The sequence below is a fragment of the Athene noctua genome, chromosome 2 (assembly GCF_965140245.1).
Source record: "Athene noctua chromosome 2, bAthNoc1.hap1.1, whole genome shotgun sequence".
Lineage (NCBI taxonomy): Eukaryota > Metazoa > Chordata > Aves > Strigiformes > Strigidae > Athene > Athene noctua.
Window position 1 is genome coordinate 119144735 of NC_134038.1, and position 16954 is coordinate 119161688.

Consider the following 16954-nt stretch of genomic DNA (forward strand, 5'->3'; position numbering starts at 1 on the left):
AAGTAATATGAAAAGCATTGTTGGAAATACATATATTATGAAAATATAAAAACTGCAAGTGCTTTTTCAGAGCAGGAAGGATACGATTCCTGTCTAGTAATGCTACTATTCCTGATCTGATTTTTGGTTTTGTATGCAATCATTGATTAACTGACAGAATGGATTTTTTTTTGTTCAGTTACTTATTAGCTAGTTCTTATTAGCTAGTTTTCTTTAACGTTTGGGATTATCTTGACTAAAATCAAGCTACAATCAAATGCTGTATGGACTTCTGCCATTTGTGATGGGAAAAAGAGCTCTGCTAGAATCTGGTTGGCATTTAAAGTTATGGAATTTTAAGGGCTTTAAGCTGAGCAGCTTTTAATAGACATCTTAGAGTGTTTTGTGTCGGCGTTTTGGTTTTTGTTTTCCTGCTATCATGCCTGTTGATTTGTGGCAAATTACTGTATTTGTATTATGTTGTATAAATAAATGTAAATAATATATGTTATATCTAGAGGATTGCAAGACTGTGTACCTGTTAGGAGTTTCTGTCTTTGTTTTTAAGATTTCATGATTGTTCCTTTTTTTTCCAGAAGTTTGGTGTCAATCAGTCTAAGCCAGAATTTACAGTGGATCTCAAAGGGGCATTGATTGACTGGGCCTCAAAGGACAAATCCAGCAAAAAGAATGTTATTGAGGTGAAATATTTTATTTAAATGCAGAATTCTATGTACTTTAATGACTTAAGAAATTTTATCTAAACTTAAAAACTTTAATTGAGTTTTCTACATTTCTTCCTTCTCAAATGTAGACGTATCTTAGTACCTGCAAGAAATGTCAATTTTTAATATGTCTCTGTGGGATATGCTTTTAAATTTTAAGCAGACTGTTATTTACTGTTTTCACTGGTAAGTGTTCTTGAGTGACTATATAATATCTAAAAGTTATGCCAGGGAGAAGTTTAATTTGATTTAAGTAGTTTCACTTTTGAATTCTAGTGTGTTTATCAATTCTGATATCTGTTTTTATTTCTTTAAAGCTAAAAACCCGCCAAGGAACTGAGCTCTTAATTCAGTCTGATAATGACAGCTTTATTAATGAATGGTATAAAGTTCTTAACTATACCATCAACAATCAGGTATGTGTTTGAATTGTGAAGGCTCTATTTTCAAGGTAGTGTTATTTAGTAAAATAATGGATATAATGTCTCCTAGTGTTTCACGTACATCTTCATTTCCTGATTTTCTTGAGTGTGGGTAGGAGGTTAAAGATATGGTGATTCCTAGTGGTGACAAGTGAAATATAAATAATAGTGGCAAAGGAAGAAGAATGGCCCAGTGGTTTAGGAACCAGGAGATGTGGCTTGATCTCTAGCTCAGAAATGAGCTTCCTTCTGTGGCCAAATACTTGTTCTGTCTCAGTGACCTGAAAGGTTCTGACAGAAAGGGAGTAAAGGCGGGAGGACACCAAGGAAGTGCTCCATGACACATATTGATCTGCTTTTGATACTGCTGTTCACTTAAGGCTGCACTAAAGTGTGAATTAAAAGCCCTGGCAAAATACTGTATTACGTCGTCTTACTGGACAGCATAGTGCCAACTATTTAATCAACAGAAAAGCGATCAAGTATTTACTCTTGATATTGCCAAACAAGATTTGCCATCTTTGAATTCAGAAGAAGTTGGAGATCTTGGAGAAAATATTCCTCTCATATCCACTTGACTTCATGTGCATTCTTAATTTTTATAGTTACAGGCCTGGCTGCTGCTCATAAGCTGCATTTATGTTGCTTTCCATGTCAGTCAGTGGCCTCCATTTCTCTTGGTTCTGATAGTGGTTTACACATATGGGTGTTTTCTACCCAAACACAGCAGACTGATACGAATGGTTTAGTTTTCTTCTGAGTGCTCATGGTTTAGGCTCCTAATCTTCTCTCTCCTGGTATGAAAATGTCATGACCCTTAATAACCAGGTAAGGCAGCCACTCAGCAATACCCTTCTCCTGTCTGCCCAGTGTCATGCTACTGAGGCCACTTCTTCCCTGCTTAAATATAAATGAAGATGGAAAGGCTGAGAGATGCTGTGATGCGAATGAGGTGTTACGTGTTAGGTTGAGGAAGTGAATAGTGGAATAGGGAGAGTTTATCAGTGCTCTGGAGAAATAGTGATATATTACTGCTGGGAGCTGGTAGCCAGGAGACCCAAGACTTACAAGGTAAGAGCTCAGAAAGTACATTATTAGACTACCTGATAATATGGAGCACTGAAGCTTTGGGTACAAAAATCCATCAGATCTGAAGCAAACTTCTAATTTTGGTAACTTCATGGCAACAGTGGCTGTGAATCTCTTGCCCAGGACAGAGGGGCCAGCTCTAATGTGATGAGATATTCCTCAAAAGAAGGTACAGATTAGATTCTGGTCTCTTTGCTCCTTCAGGCTGCTGTTGTGGCAATATGCTGTACAAGAGGAATAGCTGTCTGCAAAGGATATGGCTGCTCTTTTTTACATAGAGAATTTTTCAAGTGATTAGATTGCACTTGTTCCATAATCCAAACTAGAATCCAGGTGTGTGGGTTTTTTTTCCCAAAGCAGTTAATGGTTTCAAAATTATCAGTTCTAAAAAGCTTTGAGGCTTCTTGAAGAGAGCACTGTCCAAATGGTGTCTGTGGCAGAGGGATATTTAGTGGGGACATTAATTGGACAGTTGAATATATTGATCTTTAATGTGTAAAAAGGCTATCCAAAGCTTTTGAAAAGCAACAAGGAATGCAGATTTTTAAAGCTAATATCCACCCTTCAAGATAAAGTGCAGCTTAGTCGAAGAGGTCATGCTTCTGCTCATTTAATGCTCTGGAGTATTCAGCCTTGCCTTATTTTTAAAATGTCCTTCCTTGTAGCAAAAGACTGTACAGTCAGATTTTTGTAACTTCATAGAAGTCAAGTTCACTTTCGTAGAAGTGAAGGAAGAAATATGTGGTTTTGGAAGGGAGTATGTTGCACTGAGACCAGAGGAGGTCCCTTTTCCTATTTTCTGATATGTCTGCAGTCATGCGTGTAGCATAGGTGTGAGGCTGCAGGTAGGCTGTTTTAACAGACTCTGGTATCTGCCTCCATGCTACAATACAGTCTACATTGTCACTTGACTGTGTTAAATGAGAATATGCCGAGAGCAGTAATGCAGTGCAAGAATTTTAGGTTCTGGTATATTTACTTTTTCAGGAGTGAATTTAGCATATCTTTTGACAGTGTAGAATTTTCCAACTGGTAGTTCTATTTTCTATTAAGAAAATTATAATTATAGAGATAAATAGGATAAATGGTCTAGAACTGTTTTTTAGACTCTTATCAGTCAGGTGCTTCTGTAGCAGGCTGTGAATAGCTGATGTTTGTCTACTGGATTTGACAAAAAAACCCCAAACCCCAAACAATCCAACATTTCTGTTGCTTATTGCTTGATGTACTGAAGTGTTATCTTGAAAGGCTGCTTGTACCTTGTTCTATCTCCAGCAAAACTTTATTGGGTCTTATGATCAAATAGTGTTTCTCAAAGTGATTCATTCTGCCAGTGAGAATGGTGTAATCTCTGAAGATCTTTTAGCTTCTAGAGTTCAGGAAAGAACAAATTAAATGTCATTATAGGGAAAAAAATGTATACTGTAGAACTATCTACAGGAAATATTTGTTTAATGCTATATTCTGTGAATTGGCAAACTGATCACTTGTGTATCTTCTTAAATCTGATAGGTAGTAGAGTCTGATGAAGCATTAGAAGATGATGTACCAGATTCCCCTGGGGTGGAAAAACAAGACAAAGAAAAAGAGAAAGAGAATAAAGACTCAAAGAAACTTCGTTGTGAGTTGAAAATTTTACATTAATTGATTTTTAGCAGTGCCAACTTATTTTCTGAACCTTCAGTGTTATGTGTAAATAGCGGAGAAGTCAAAAGGGCAGCTAGAAATTTAAACTACTGAAGTCTGGCAACAGGCTTCTATATACTTCATTCTACATCTTGGTGCTAGATAATAGATTTTCTTCCATGTTTCATTAATCATACTTGAAAAAAGAAAAATACCAAATGTCTACCTCCTGCTGTATGACACATGAAAAACAGGAGAATAGACAGTAGTGTAAGGGATTATTTTCAAAGTGTGTCAAAATATACAGGAGTAATTTGATTTTTGTTTTCTCTGACTTGTATAAATCGTTTTGAATAAGAATTCTTTTGTTCTTTTACGTGCTGAAATAAAACAGTTTTGGTTTTGTCTGTGGTACAGCATCTGTAAATATTTGCACTATTAACTTAAACTGCAATTTTGCTGAGTTGCTAATGTTGTTATATTGGCTCATGTAAAGAAACTAAACATTTTTAATTACACCTTTAGAATTTTAGAGCTAAATTTCTTTTAGGTGCAGAAATTTTGTTCTGTGCACAAAATTGTGCACAGAACAAAATTAATCAGGCAGACTATTTTCTGTCTTTTACTTTTGGGCCTTATATGTAATTTTCAAGAAAGTATTTCTTTCAAAATAGTTAAAGTTGATGAAAGGCAGGACTGGTTTTGACCAGTTATATGGTTAAAATTCCACATCAATTCCATATGTAAGCAAGCTACCATTTAGTTAGGCTTCACAGGCAACACTTAGTTTTACAAGATTTTTGTGACAGTGTTGTTCCTTGGTAGTTTGAAAAATGTCTATTTACACGGATTTCTAAGAAGTTAAGGGAAAAATACAAATTTGCAATGCATCTGTATTAGGTTTTAATGTGGTTTTGAGCTTAACTTTTTTTTTCTAAAAGGTTGGTTCCTTGGCAGATAAATGCAGTGTTGGTTCTGTGGATATTCATGCTAAATGCATTTCTCTTTTCAGCAGTGAAAGCACCTAGCAATATAGATTCCACAGATCAGAAGAAGACCAAAACGAAGCTCAAGAAGTTTCTTACACGACGCCCTACGTTACAAGCTGTCCGTGAAAAAGGCTACATTAAGGGTAAATGAACCTTTTTAACAAAGGAAATAATTTGAAAGCTGAATTTAGTGGTTCATGTGTAAAATGGGGTTAAAATGGTCCAGTTTTAGAGTAAAACACATATATATAGCTGGTTTAACAAAAGTCTTCGATGTGTAGTGTAACTGGTGATTGATACTCTTCTGAGCACTGCTACTAGCCACTAAACTTCATGGAGGATGTCCTCTCCTTCAGCTCATTACTGGCAAGACTACAGTGAAAAATGGCAGGCCTGGGAGCCTGTTTGGACTTGGAGTGCTGCTTAGCTAGAGAGTCCATTTGGTCTGCTCTTCTGAGCTGGAAACTTCAGATAGCTTGTAACTGTTTGTGCATGCAAGGGAGAGAAACATCGTTTGGGTATAAAGCTGAATGCATGTGCTCATCTGTTTCATAAGGGTGTTTTAGTCTGAGTGGAACCAGACAATTGTGCCATCCCATAAGAAATGAAATATTTAGACAAACCAGGATGAGGCTAAAGGAATCTGAACTTAAACATATTTTTCCCCCTAACCTTTTTTGAATGTATACTTTTTTAATTGTTTCACAAACAAGGAGTCTTACAGATATTCTTGAATCAAATTTATTAAAGTATTGATTTCCATTTGTCACACTTGTAGAAACTTTGAGCGAACATTTGCACAGGTTTAAGTTAATGTGTTTGTGTAAATTATTGACTTGGTACTCACTGTAAATCTTTATTTATTTGTATGCTTTAGCAGGACTTGTAGGTGGTGCTCTACTAGGGTCAAAATAGCATATGGGTAGGCAAATATCAGACCAAATCCTACTGTGATTTGCCTAACTACATACTTTAACAGGTGTGCTTCTGTTGCATGTGGCGTTTGATATATTTGTGTATCTGCAAATATAATTTAACTGTAAATTATGGAATTTTTGTTTGGGATAAGAAGCCATTATTCCCAGACTCTGACGTTTTGCTCTGCTTTACAGCTTAGTATTCATGTCATGGCTCAGTGACATAACTTCTGGCATTAGCAACAGTGAACACTAAGCCAAGTTTAATTTGTACACATGCGTGCTGATGATTGGATTTTTAATAAAGACATTAAGGAATGAAGAGTTTGTTTTTATTTAAAAGCATGGTGTAAATTTTAAAAGTTGGATCTGCGCTGTACAGTTTTACATTTACTGTATGAATGAAAAACACAGAAGTCTTTATGTAAAAGCCAGTGTACTTTTTGTGGCTGCTACAGAACAAGCTTAGTAAATGGAAAACTTGGCAAACCCAGTATGAGCAGAAAAAATAATGAAAAGTTCTATAAAAAAACCCAACACTTGAAACAGCATGCACTAAGCAGAGAAGTAACTGTGCTACATGGAAAAACAAAATTACAAAATTTACTTTAAAATGAGAGGGGAAAAAATGATTTCTCTATATGTGGAAATTATTAAAGTCAGAGGCAATTGTAGCAAATCAGTTTGTTACTTGCTAGAATTTTCTTGTGCTACCTAATCTGCATTGCTTTACCTGCTACAGCTGCATGCTAGCCTGGCTTTCTACTGTGTGGGCTTTCTCAATCCCTTGCTACTGGTTCTGCTTATACAGCTGGCTGTGTGAGTAGCAGCAGCAGGACTGAGGTGTTGTGCGTCACTGGCCTTATACGCATACAGCTAGTAATACCACTATATGCCAGTTTTCGTACTATATAATTGGTTTGGTGTGCTGTTGGATTTCCCAAAGCAAGTGGAAAAAATCAGATGCAAGTGTTAATAAATCTACTTAAATTACTAAACACAAAAAATGGACTAGATGCTATGCATGATGTAAAGGCAAGAGCAGCTTCTCTCTTGCATAAGCTCTGAAGTAAGATCTACTAGATACCACAAAGATGACCACTTACCTTATTTAACAGATTAAAAAAAAACAAACCAAAACTTTCTTCCCTTTAAGAGTATGAGCTTTGCTTCTCTATCTCAAAACCCTATTTCAGGGGGGGCCATCTGTTATTTGGGCGTCTTTGATGAAGACCATAGAAATGGGTCAGATTTTGCTGATAACATAATCAGAACAAGAAGAGTTAATGTGTTGCTGAAATACACTGAGACACTGCAAGAATCTGTTCTCTGCCTGCCCAAGCTTATTTTCGTTTTTGTTCCAGTTTATGACAGAAAACATTCCCCCTGGATTGTGTAGTTTTGAAATGACTCAAAATTACCTTTGCCCATAAATATCTGTATTTAGATTTCAACCTTGCAGCCAGGTTGCATATGCATAGTCATACTTGCATCCATTCAAAGCTCTGTGATCTCAAGGTCTGTCATTTACAATTTCATGTCAGAACTTAAAAGTGTTAGAAGTTAAAGACTCTACATGAAAGTAAATAAATATGTAATACTGGGTTAAACAGTAGCTTCAATGAAAGATGAAATTTTACAGCATTTTTTTCTGCAAGCAATGCCATTTTTTCCCCCCAAGCAATGCCATATTATGCCAGAAATAAACTTTAAGCGAAAGTTTATTATCTCTGTTCAGAAATGTAACAAAGATTACAGTAAATGTATTTTGAACTTGGAACAGAAATGGAGTGTAATGGGACATTTGAATCCATTGAATTTCTGACTATATGGCTCTTACAAGTATCTCCTGATGGATTAAAATTATTTCAGTAGCAAAATCCTTATTCAGAGACTCATGTTTGTGTAACTGCTGACACACTCTTTCTTACTGGGAGCTTTTTCTTGCTGGGAGCTGCTGAGAGCTCTTTTCAATACTTCCCTATTTTCTCTCTAATACTGCAACAATTGTATCCAGTAGTCTTTGCCCTTTGTAGAGGTTTGTTTTAACCTGAACTAGTTCTGTCACTTGAGTCCTGTTCCACTGTAAATCAGTCTCTTTACTTGGTTCCAGATCAAGTGTTTGGTTCCAATCTCACCAGCTTGTGTCAAAGAGAAAACAGCACGGTGCCAAAGTTCGTGAAGCTGTGCATTGAGCATGTTGAGGAACATGGTATGGTTGAAGTTTTTTGTTTCAAAATCTCTCTTGGTCACCACACTATCTAATTTTGAACGTTTTAGTCCTTAAAATGCTGTGGATTTATTTGGGGAAATTAATCTGAAACTTGTATCTGCAGTTAGCAATGAGTTTTTAAGAGGTGGGATGCAAAATGGGGAGAGGGGAGGAAATCCTGTATCTGAGGAAACTGATCTGCTTCAGTTTATTTCAAGCTGAGGAGAAGGCAGGACAGCCTCCTGGCAGCAAGGCTCTAAGGAAAGAGGGATTACAAGAAGTAATAGAAGAGCTCAGCCCATCAAGTTTTTTTTTTTCAGAGGAAAAGAGAGACCGTCAAAACACAGCCATTCATTTTTGGAAGGTTTACATATGCTAACAATCAGTTATATTAAAACTTTCTTGAAAAAAAACTTCTAGGAAAAGATTGTGTTCCTGCTCTGTATATGCATTGACTGCCAGAAGACAAATCTTATCGGTTTGATGCCCTTCAGCCAGTTACACTGATTGCTATGTGAAGTTTTGTGCAATTCTGGAGATATCAGTGTCCACACTGACTTTTTTGTTTTTTCCTGCTTTCATTGCGAATAAGTCTCTCCTATGTAATAACTGAGAAAATTATATGTTCGAAAGCTATATGCATCATTCTGGGTTGTCTGATGTAAAGGACATGTTCACATTTTTGTTGAAAGTGTGTTGGTTGTGACTCCTGACTTGGCTGTAGTCTGTGCTGGTTTTCTTGCTTGTTTCTTGCTGTTGTCATTGCCCTATCTCTTGGAAAAGATGACTGAGAGGGGATTATGGAATCTCCATAATCATCATTCAGATATCTACCAGTCTGTTAATCTGAGAACATTCTCTTGAGAATCAGGGTAAGTGTTACAGGGGAATGTTACATGTGAATTTTAAGGCATCTTCCATGGGAACTTCATTTAGGATTTTGTTGCAGCCTGTAGTCCTCTTTCTTAATGGTGCTATTTTATGGCCTGGGAGGGGAAAAATAACTGCTTCCATTGCCTTGCCCCAGTTTGACAAACTGCCACCTTACTTGTAACAGCAGGCTTTATTCTGTTTGTGATCTGCAATTTATGAGAAAGGGGTTATTTTGCTTTGTTCTTTTTTTTTTTTTTTTTAAATTTCTTTTTTATTTTAAAGACAGGACTGCAGTGAAGATAGTGTTGAAGTATTCCTTTTTTAAATACCTGAGGGGAAGCTGACAGAAATAAACAGCTTTTCTTTTTTTCCCCACTTCTCCAACTTTTCTTCCTACTGCCAGTACACTTCAAATCAGTTCTTTCTGTAAAGGAATGACTAGTGGATTATGGGGAAAAGGGATATGTCAGATGGTGCTGGTAACAGTGCTGTGTTGCATCAGACAACTCCTTGAGGAGCTACAGGGACTTGCAGGTATTCTGGCAACATTCACACTCTCAGTGGCACTGACTCACATGCTGCATTCAAGTGACGTTTCAATTAAATTCTTTACCTCCTAATCACTTCTGAGTAACTGCAGTAGCAACCACAGAGACACAGTTTTCTTCTTTTCTGGTTGAGTGTGCAATACTGTAAAAGCAAGGGCTACCCATTTTAGTTTTGTGGGCTGTTGGGTAGTGATGAGTGTGCATGCACATCATTCCTTCTACATGCGAACCTGGTCACTTGACAACTTTGAGATGCTCTCTATGCATGACTTGATTTTATTTTTCTTTAACCATACATTAAAAAATTGAACATCCACAAAATACTTGGTTCTTGCATGTTGGACTCTCATATATTCCCTGCCCACCACCACCAAGAGCATCTTAAATGAGACACCTAGTCTCATTGGGGAAACTTGAACCTGTTGCCTCATTACTACTGTTTTGCGGTGTAGGAAGTTTTAGAGATTACTTTGAGCTTGATGCTACCAAACTGTGTCAGCAAACTAAACCTCCTGATATGCCCTGCCCATCAAAAAAGCTAGATTAACTTATTTTTTTCTTTTGTTTTTGTTGAACCAAGTGTTCTTTGTTACAAGGTGGGTTTCATTTGATTTTAATTTTGCTGAGTAGACCTATAAAGAAGGAGCCTAATGATTTCAGAATCCATACATGTGTAAGGTATTAAAATGGATTTATCCCTTTGTTTTAGGATTAGATGTTGATGGCTTATATCGAGTTAGTGGCAATCTTGCAGTGATACAGAAGCTAAGATTTGCAGTCAATCATGGTAAGCTCCCTTCAACTATATCGCAATTGTGTTGTATATTCTCAGACTCTTGAAGTTCAGAAAGCCCAGGAAGAAATTTTCTTAATGTATAACTACGGATGTTCATGAGAAATGATTATCATCTTGAATGTAAAATTACTTCAGGATTGCAAAATTTAGTGTCTAGTATACAGCATTTGAAAAACAGCATCCTGGAGGTTTGGTCTTATGTGGAGCATAGAGGCATTGCTAGAACACGATTCTAAAGAAAGGCTGCAATAGAATTGCAGGGTGGGAGGATGATTTCAAGCAAAATAATTCAATACCTAATGGAAAAACAGTAAGCATATTAAGCTTCCACTAGCACTAAAATTGTACGCTAATGCTTTTCAGCGAGATTTGCTATTGCCTTTTAGTATGGGGGTGCTTAGCTCCCCTTTGCCATGCATAGGGTATATAAAACCCTTTAATGTGGGTATATCTTAGTGTTTTGTTCAGTGGGAATTGAAAGGCAACTTGCAACTTGCGAGGGGACAATAGCCCATCTACAGTCTGACCTCTCATTTCCTGACTGATTAGGGTCTAACAGTAAACTGTGTTATGTCAGCAGCTCCTGTTCCCTTGTGTGTAGAGGAGCTGCATGTAGTGCAGTAGGTAGAGTTTGGACATCTCTCTGTAGTGACTGAGTTTTTGTAATCCCTTTTACACTGCTGCAGCTCTGTATCCCAGTAGGGAATACACTGAAGCAAAGGAAGTCTTCACTGCTTTAAAAGCACTAAGTATGGAAGAGTAGTTAAGTTTATTTTTAAAAAAATGGCTTTTTGTAGTTAAATTAACACTAATTATTCTTTTTTTTCTCTCAGATGAGAAACTAGACTTGAATGACAGTAAATGGGAAGATATACATGTCATCACAGGAGCTCTAAAGATGTTTTTCAGAGAATTGCCAGAGCCGCTGTTCACTTATAATCACTTCAACGACTTTGTCAATGCAATTAGTAAGTCAGGAAGACATGTGTGTGCATTTTGTATAATTTCTGCTCTATATGTACAATTCATTTAATTATTTTGGACGGTAAAAAGAATATTTTGGTTGTGAACGTCTGCAAGGCCTCACTGAACTTGCCTGTTGGTAATGGACGGTCCTGCCAGGAGATGGCAGTATTTTATCTCATATCAGCACTGCAAAACGTTCTCTTATTCCCATTCCCTGTTAGATTTTATACTAAAGTTTAAACGAAAATACCGAATTTTTGTTTCTACACCTCATCCTTTTGCAGAACAAGAACCAAGGCAGCGTGTCCATGCTGTTAAAGATTTAATCAAACAGTTGCCAAAACCAAATCAGGACACTATGCAGGTACTCTTTAGACACCTGAAGAGGTAAGTAGCAGATCGAAGGGAAAAAAACTTTGTATTGCTGATCCTCCCTTAAAGCTAAATAAGCCAATTAAAAGTACTAAGTGACTGTTTCCACTGCATTTTTCTTGTCTTTGTTGGCCTTGGTGTAAACAATATATCAATCTGTATTTATACAGGCTTGCAGAGCACCAAACAGACTTTAGACAATATGTGTCATAGTTGTGAGTTTTACTGCCAAGTCCTTATGTTTGAAGGATTGAGAGAGGATCAGGAATAGCATTTCAAAACAAAACTTTTCTGTAGAGAGGGGAATCACAGCAGCTGTATGTCTTAATAGCAAGACTACTCAAATACTGTGAATAGTCACTTGCTTTGGACTCTTTTTTTGTCATCCTAGTACTCTAACACCGGTAAATCTCTTTTTGTGTGGTGTTTTTTTTTTTCTCTTTCAGAGTTGTAGAAAATGGAGAAAAGAACCGAATGACCTATCAAAGCGTAGCAATAGTTTTTGGTCCAACCTTGTTAAAACCAGAAAAAGAGACTGGTAACATAGCAGTCCACACAGTATACCAGAATCAGATTGTAGAATTAATTCTACTGGAATTGAATTCCATCTTTGGACGCTGACATTCTTCTTGGAGTAGAAACTGGAAGTGATGGGTTGGCAGCAGTACTCCATCCGAAGGAAAGTCTCTTGCTGTACATGATGTGTTATGTCTGTGGACCAAGCAGCAACTTTTTTTTTGCACTTTTGGGGAGAGGAGAAATGTTTGACCACTTTAATGCGAATTAAAGACAACACTTTAGATTTCTTTGAAAAGTTCAATGTAAAAAGTGAATTGAACAGTTTATAAAGTAGCATTGGGAAAATGTAATATAGGTTCATACACTGGATTTCTTGGAGAGTAAAGCTATTAATCTCAAACTGGATAATCTGGAATTTAAGCTTAAATAGCATCCACTTGACAGGGAAAAGTCCTACCAACTGATATGAAAAAATTCAGTGAAGTTACATCTTTAGCTTGTGTATTACAACCTACTCAGATCTGTATGACACTTTTCCAGGGGGTTTCTGCATGCAGTGACTGTCTTAAACTTGCGCTAACAGTTTGGCTTAGTTAATTCAAATCTAATTCCTCACTTGATATCTGCTGTCCTTTTTCCTTTTTTTCCCCTCCCTTTTTCTTTTTTTTTTTTGTTTTATCTTCCTTTTTTTCCCCAGCAACCTTTCTGGAACTTCTCAGTTACTTTATAGAACAGCACACTATTTCAAACACTGAACTTGTAAGGATATCCAGCAATGGATATTTGTCTTGTGGCATAATAGAAGTCATATTTAATAAACATGTTCATTTTTTTCAGGGTATTTCCTGAGCTAAGTTTTGTGTTATACTGATTTAAAGGTAAAACCCTAAGTAAATACCAACTATAACACTGTATGGAGTTCTTCATATAACGCTGTGGTAGTGGAAGTTTCTTGATGTAAATACAGGCTGTCCTTTGGATTCTTGTATATAATTTGGTTCCTGTATAGTTTAAGAACACTTTAGTCACACATTTCTAATCATGGGTAGATTAGCTACAGTAGCATAATGTTTCCAGTGGATGTCTGGGTTTCAGCAGGGAAACAAGTTATGGGGAGGGAGGGGGGACCTAACTGTGTGCACTTTTAGATGTTAATTACATTTGCAGACAAATAGCTGTAATGCAAATGGTACTGGAGAAATACTGAGTGTGCTTGCTAAATTGTTAATGCACTACAAGAGGAGCCTTTTAGGTTATTTAATATGTACAGGATACATTAGAAAAAATGTATTATGAATTCTAACATCTACAAATAGTGAAACTCATGTTTTGATAGATAAATGTTTGATGGAATCCATGATGCTAAATTTAAGATCTTCTTTTTACATTAATGTAGAATAATTTGTAAAATTGGTTTTGAAAGATTTTGTTACAGGGAGCGTGGTCTGCTGAAGATTTTTTAAATGTATTTTTCTAGACTAACTGCTGTATCTGACATATTTGCTATGTCTAACCTGAATAAAGAAAACTGTTAGTTCTTTTAAGAGTTTGCCATTCCCGCTTCAGACAACATGAGCCCCCCTTTAAACAGTAAGACTGATGTATCTTACTGCTTAGCATGGATACTACTTGTGGCAAAGAGTTGTCATACTGGATTAAAAGAGGAATGCTTACTTTACAACCTGACTATTTTAGGAACTTCCCTGTCCCTTTCTTTAACAACTCAAATGCTAACATAAAGTTGAGAGGGCAGAAGTAAATTATGGACATAAATTTGCAGTCTTTAAAACATATCCCAACTTACTTGGAACCTACTGTACAGAAAGCAGATACACTGGGTAAATTATATTTCGCCTTTGATCTGTTGTACACCTTTCACAACACAGTTCTGGCTTACAGCAAAGGGGATATGTGGTGAAGTACTGAGGTGTAATCAGATGAACGGTACGAGAAGTTCATGAGCGTAGAGCTTGCATGAAAAGTCTTTGGAGATAAAAGAGAAGATGAGTTACCTTGTGGCTTTCTCACTGTCTTCTTGTGGTAATGGTGAAGTCTTGTGGTTTGTTGTAAAGCGACCTGGGTGAGAATCGTGAAAGCTCCATTTCGGTGTTGTTGTCAGCCTCCCAGTAGGCTGTCAAATCGGAGCAGTGCCAAGTGGCAGGTGTGCCCCAAGCTACTAGACCGTATCAACAAAGTTGTAATCTGTTGCTGTAGATTATTCAAATCCCCAACTTCAGCTGTAAAATAAAAAAAGAATTCCCACCACTGAAGGAGAGGGCTTATCCACAGGTCACCTGTTCTGTACAAGTGTTATGTTTTTCAAAGAAAGAATGCCTTTTTAAAACAATTTGATAATGAGGATGTCACAGTTTTCCTTGTATTCCCCCAAAATAAAGCATTTTGTTATTACAATATCTAATATTTTTTTTTGTTCAATGAGGTTGTCATATGTTTTGATGTTCTCATTTTTAGTTTGGGGAGGGGAGAGTGTTCTTTTAAAAAGAGGTGTAGCTTAACACTTGAAACATTCAGAAAGAGGAGGCCATCCAAGCTGATGGTATGCTTGTTGTGACCAACTTGAAACTGTTTATGTCAGCACATTGAGTTTCTTGACTACTTGAAATACCTTGTCTTGGTCCTGCAGTTAGCTTTAATTTAAAAAATCAAAACCAGATTTTTGCAGAAACACAGCAAGGGAAAGCAATTTGTATTAGATGAAGCATAATTAAGTTTATATAATCCTCACTTTGGGCTTTAAATCCGATTTGGTTATAGTTTAAAAACAATTTAAAGACTGACTATGAACTCTTTTGCAGCTATAACCACTCAAAGGTACTGGAGGTCCAATATTATGTATTGGTGCCAGTTGAACTTTTGTTCCAGCACTAGAGCTGTGTTCAGCTCTATAGCTCTGCAGCACAGTGTTAGTACCAAGCAACTCCCAGGCATTTCTTCACTTTAGAGCTGGAGAGAGAAGTGGATACAAAAAAAGACAAGGCAAATATACACAGTCCTTTCATGTAAATGATATTTTTTTTAAATCAGAGTTGCATGTATAAATAAACCTTCCTCTGTGCAAGTGGATAGGTCACGCTTACTGCCTAGACTTTCCTCCCCGTCTTCACGGAAAGCCAAGATAAATTCCCTTTGTACTGAACCCATTGTATCCTGGCAAGGGAATCCTCGACTCACAGCACTGAAAGAGAAGGGTGTTTGTAGGTAAGACAGTATTAGGTTATTTCTATTTGAAGCCCTGACTTTTTCCCCTTAAAGGGGACAGCTTTAAGTAATGATATTTTCAGAATCAATTGGTTAATTCATAAGCCATAACGCAAACCAAGCACAGTGGGACATTCTGCTGGGCGAAGGGGGAGGTACAGCATGTCTAATGAGGCCTTCTGCAACTGCTGGGGAGAGGAGAGCTCCTCTGAAGAATCTTAATTAGTCTCCACAATTGCAAAGTTTTGTGGGCAAGCAGCTGGTAGGACTGGATCAGACCTTTACAAAAGTAGCCCTATGTGACTGTGGGACTTAAATGAACACTTCCCCCCCACAACCCCCACCCCATAATGTTCTTGTAAACAGAGCACTTGTAAAACAAGATCACACTGTGTAACAAACCAACATGAAAGAGATTCAGAGCAACTTGGCCTCTTGGTCCTTTTTATTGCCTTGAGAATTAAATGGTAGCTCTAATATTAGTTTCCTACAACTTTCCCAAATGGATTTGAGTTTAAGGTCCTTAGCTACTACTTTCTTTCGAAAGAAGAAATCTCTTCTGCATTCAACAAATTTAGAACTGCAAAGTGGAACAAGCAGGGATAGCATCAGGTTTGTTTCTTGTAGAACTTCATCTTGCAGCTTATTGCCCTAAAATGTAGTTGGCTAGGGAAGGGGAGAGCAGATCCTTACTGTGGGAATGAGTAAATGCAAAACACTGAAGGCAACCAGACAAAGCAGGTGTGATGGACAAGCAAGAGAGCAAAGAAACAGTCACTTCAAAAATCTGCAGGAATCAAGACCAGAGACCTGGGAGAAAGCCAGGCTGCCAAGAGTGTGTGGGTTTTTTTTTTTTTTTCTTTTCTCTTTTTCTTCTTTTCCTGTATCATACAATACAGATGAAGGCCTGGCTGTGTTTTGTAAGGGTAAGTTGCTCTGTAAACAGGTGGAGTTAAAGTGACATTGCAGAATGGCAGTGCCCACCTTTCTCCAGACTTTGTTCCAGAGTGCCTTCTATGTGCCAGCTCCTCAGTGATGCGCTTGTGTCCAGGTTCCCTTGATGCAAACACCTATGAGTGCTAGTGGGAGTCAGGAACTACCTTCCTTCAAATACTTGTGAATGCACAACCAGCATCTCTGTGATACAAAAAGTAAACTTGTTCTCAGTTGACAGCATTATTCTGATGGCACTGAGTGCCCCATCTGAGACCTAAACTGAAGAGTATGGGTAGCCCTGTCGGTTAGAATCTCAGCACAACAGAAGAAACAAATATATGAAGCTGAAAAGTAGGGAGTATGAAGAAAAAAATAAAACCCCAAGATAAACTATCTTCACAACCAGTTTAGATTTGCACGTATGGTACGAATCTACACAGAACAGTTTAATTCATTGTGTGAAAGAAACAGCTGTTGTCTAAAAAAATAAAAGCTGTCATTTTTAATATCAGGCATTGGAAGATAAATGTTAAACACTGGTCAGCTTGTCTAGTTCACCATGTGCTGCAGCCAAATGGTAGGAATCAAACTTCTGGTGGTGTGGTGCCTGGGCTTTGATGTGCCAGTGCTCTCTGCCTTTTCTTTATCAGGAGGGTGATGCTGAGCTGGCGGTGGCTTGTTGGCTTTCTGCACGAGTGTCCTGCCTAGCTACTCCTTCCAGTAAAAAGGAGGTACCTAACCTAGAAACAGAACTGAAACCCACCTT

The 16954-nt window shown here is 37.4% G+C and overlaps 1 protein-coding gene across 5 annotated transcripts in view; it reads left to right on the top strand.

Annotated features, from left to right (window-relative positions):
* Positions 1-14437, top strand: part of ARHGAP12 (Rho GTPase activating protein 12) — an 80639-nt gene extending 66202 nt beyond the window's left edge. For 3 of the 5 annotated variants that reach the window (XM_074900023.1, XM_074900027.1, XM_074900028.1), the window contains 9 exons: positions 576-680; positions 1022-1120; positions 3728-3836; positions 4854-4973; positions 7861-7959; positions 10090-10167; positions 11010-11144; positions 11427-11529; positions 11961-14437. In XM_074900023.1, coding sequence (XP_074756124.1) covers positions 576-680; positions 1022-1120; positions 3728-3836; positions 4854-4973; positions 7861-7959; positions 10090-10167; positions 11010-11144; positions 11427-11529; positions 11961-12135 — 1023 coding nt within the window. In that variant the 3' untranslated portion in view covers positions 12136-14437. The remainder of the gene's footprint in view (positions 1-575; positions 681-1021; positions 1121-3727; positions 3837-4853; positions 4974-7860; positions 7960-10089; positions 10168-11009; positions 11145-11426; positions 11530-11960) is intronic. The other 2 variants (XM_074900025.1, XM_074900026.1) reach the window with 2 other exon arrangements.
* Positions 14438-16954: the final 2517 nt, after the last annotated feature.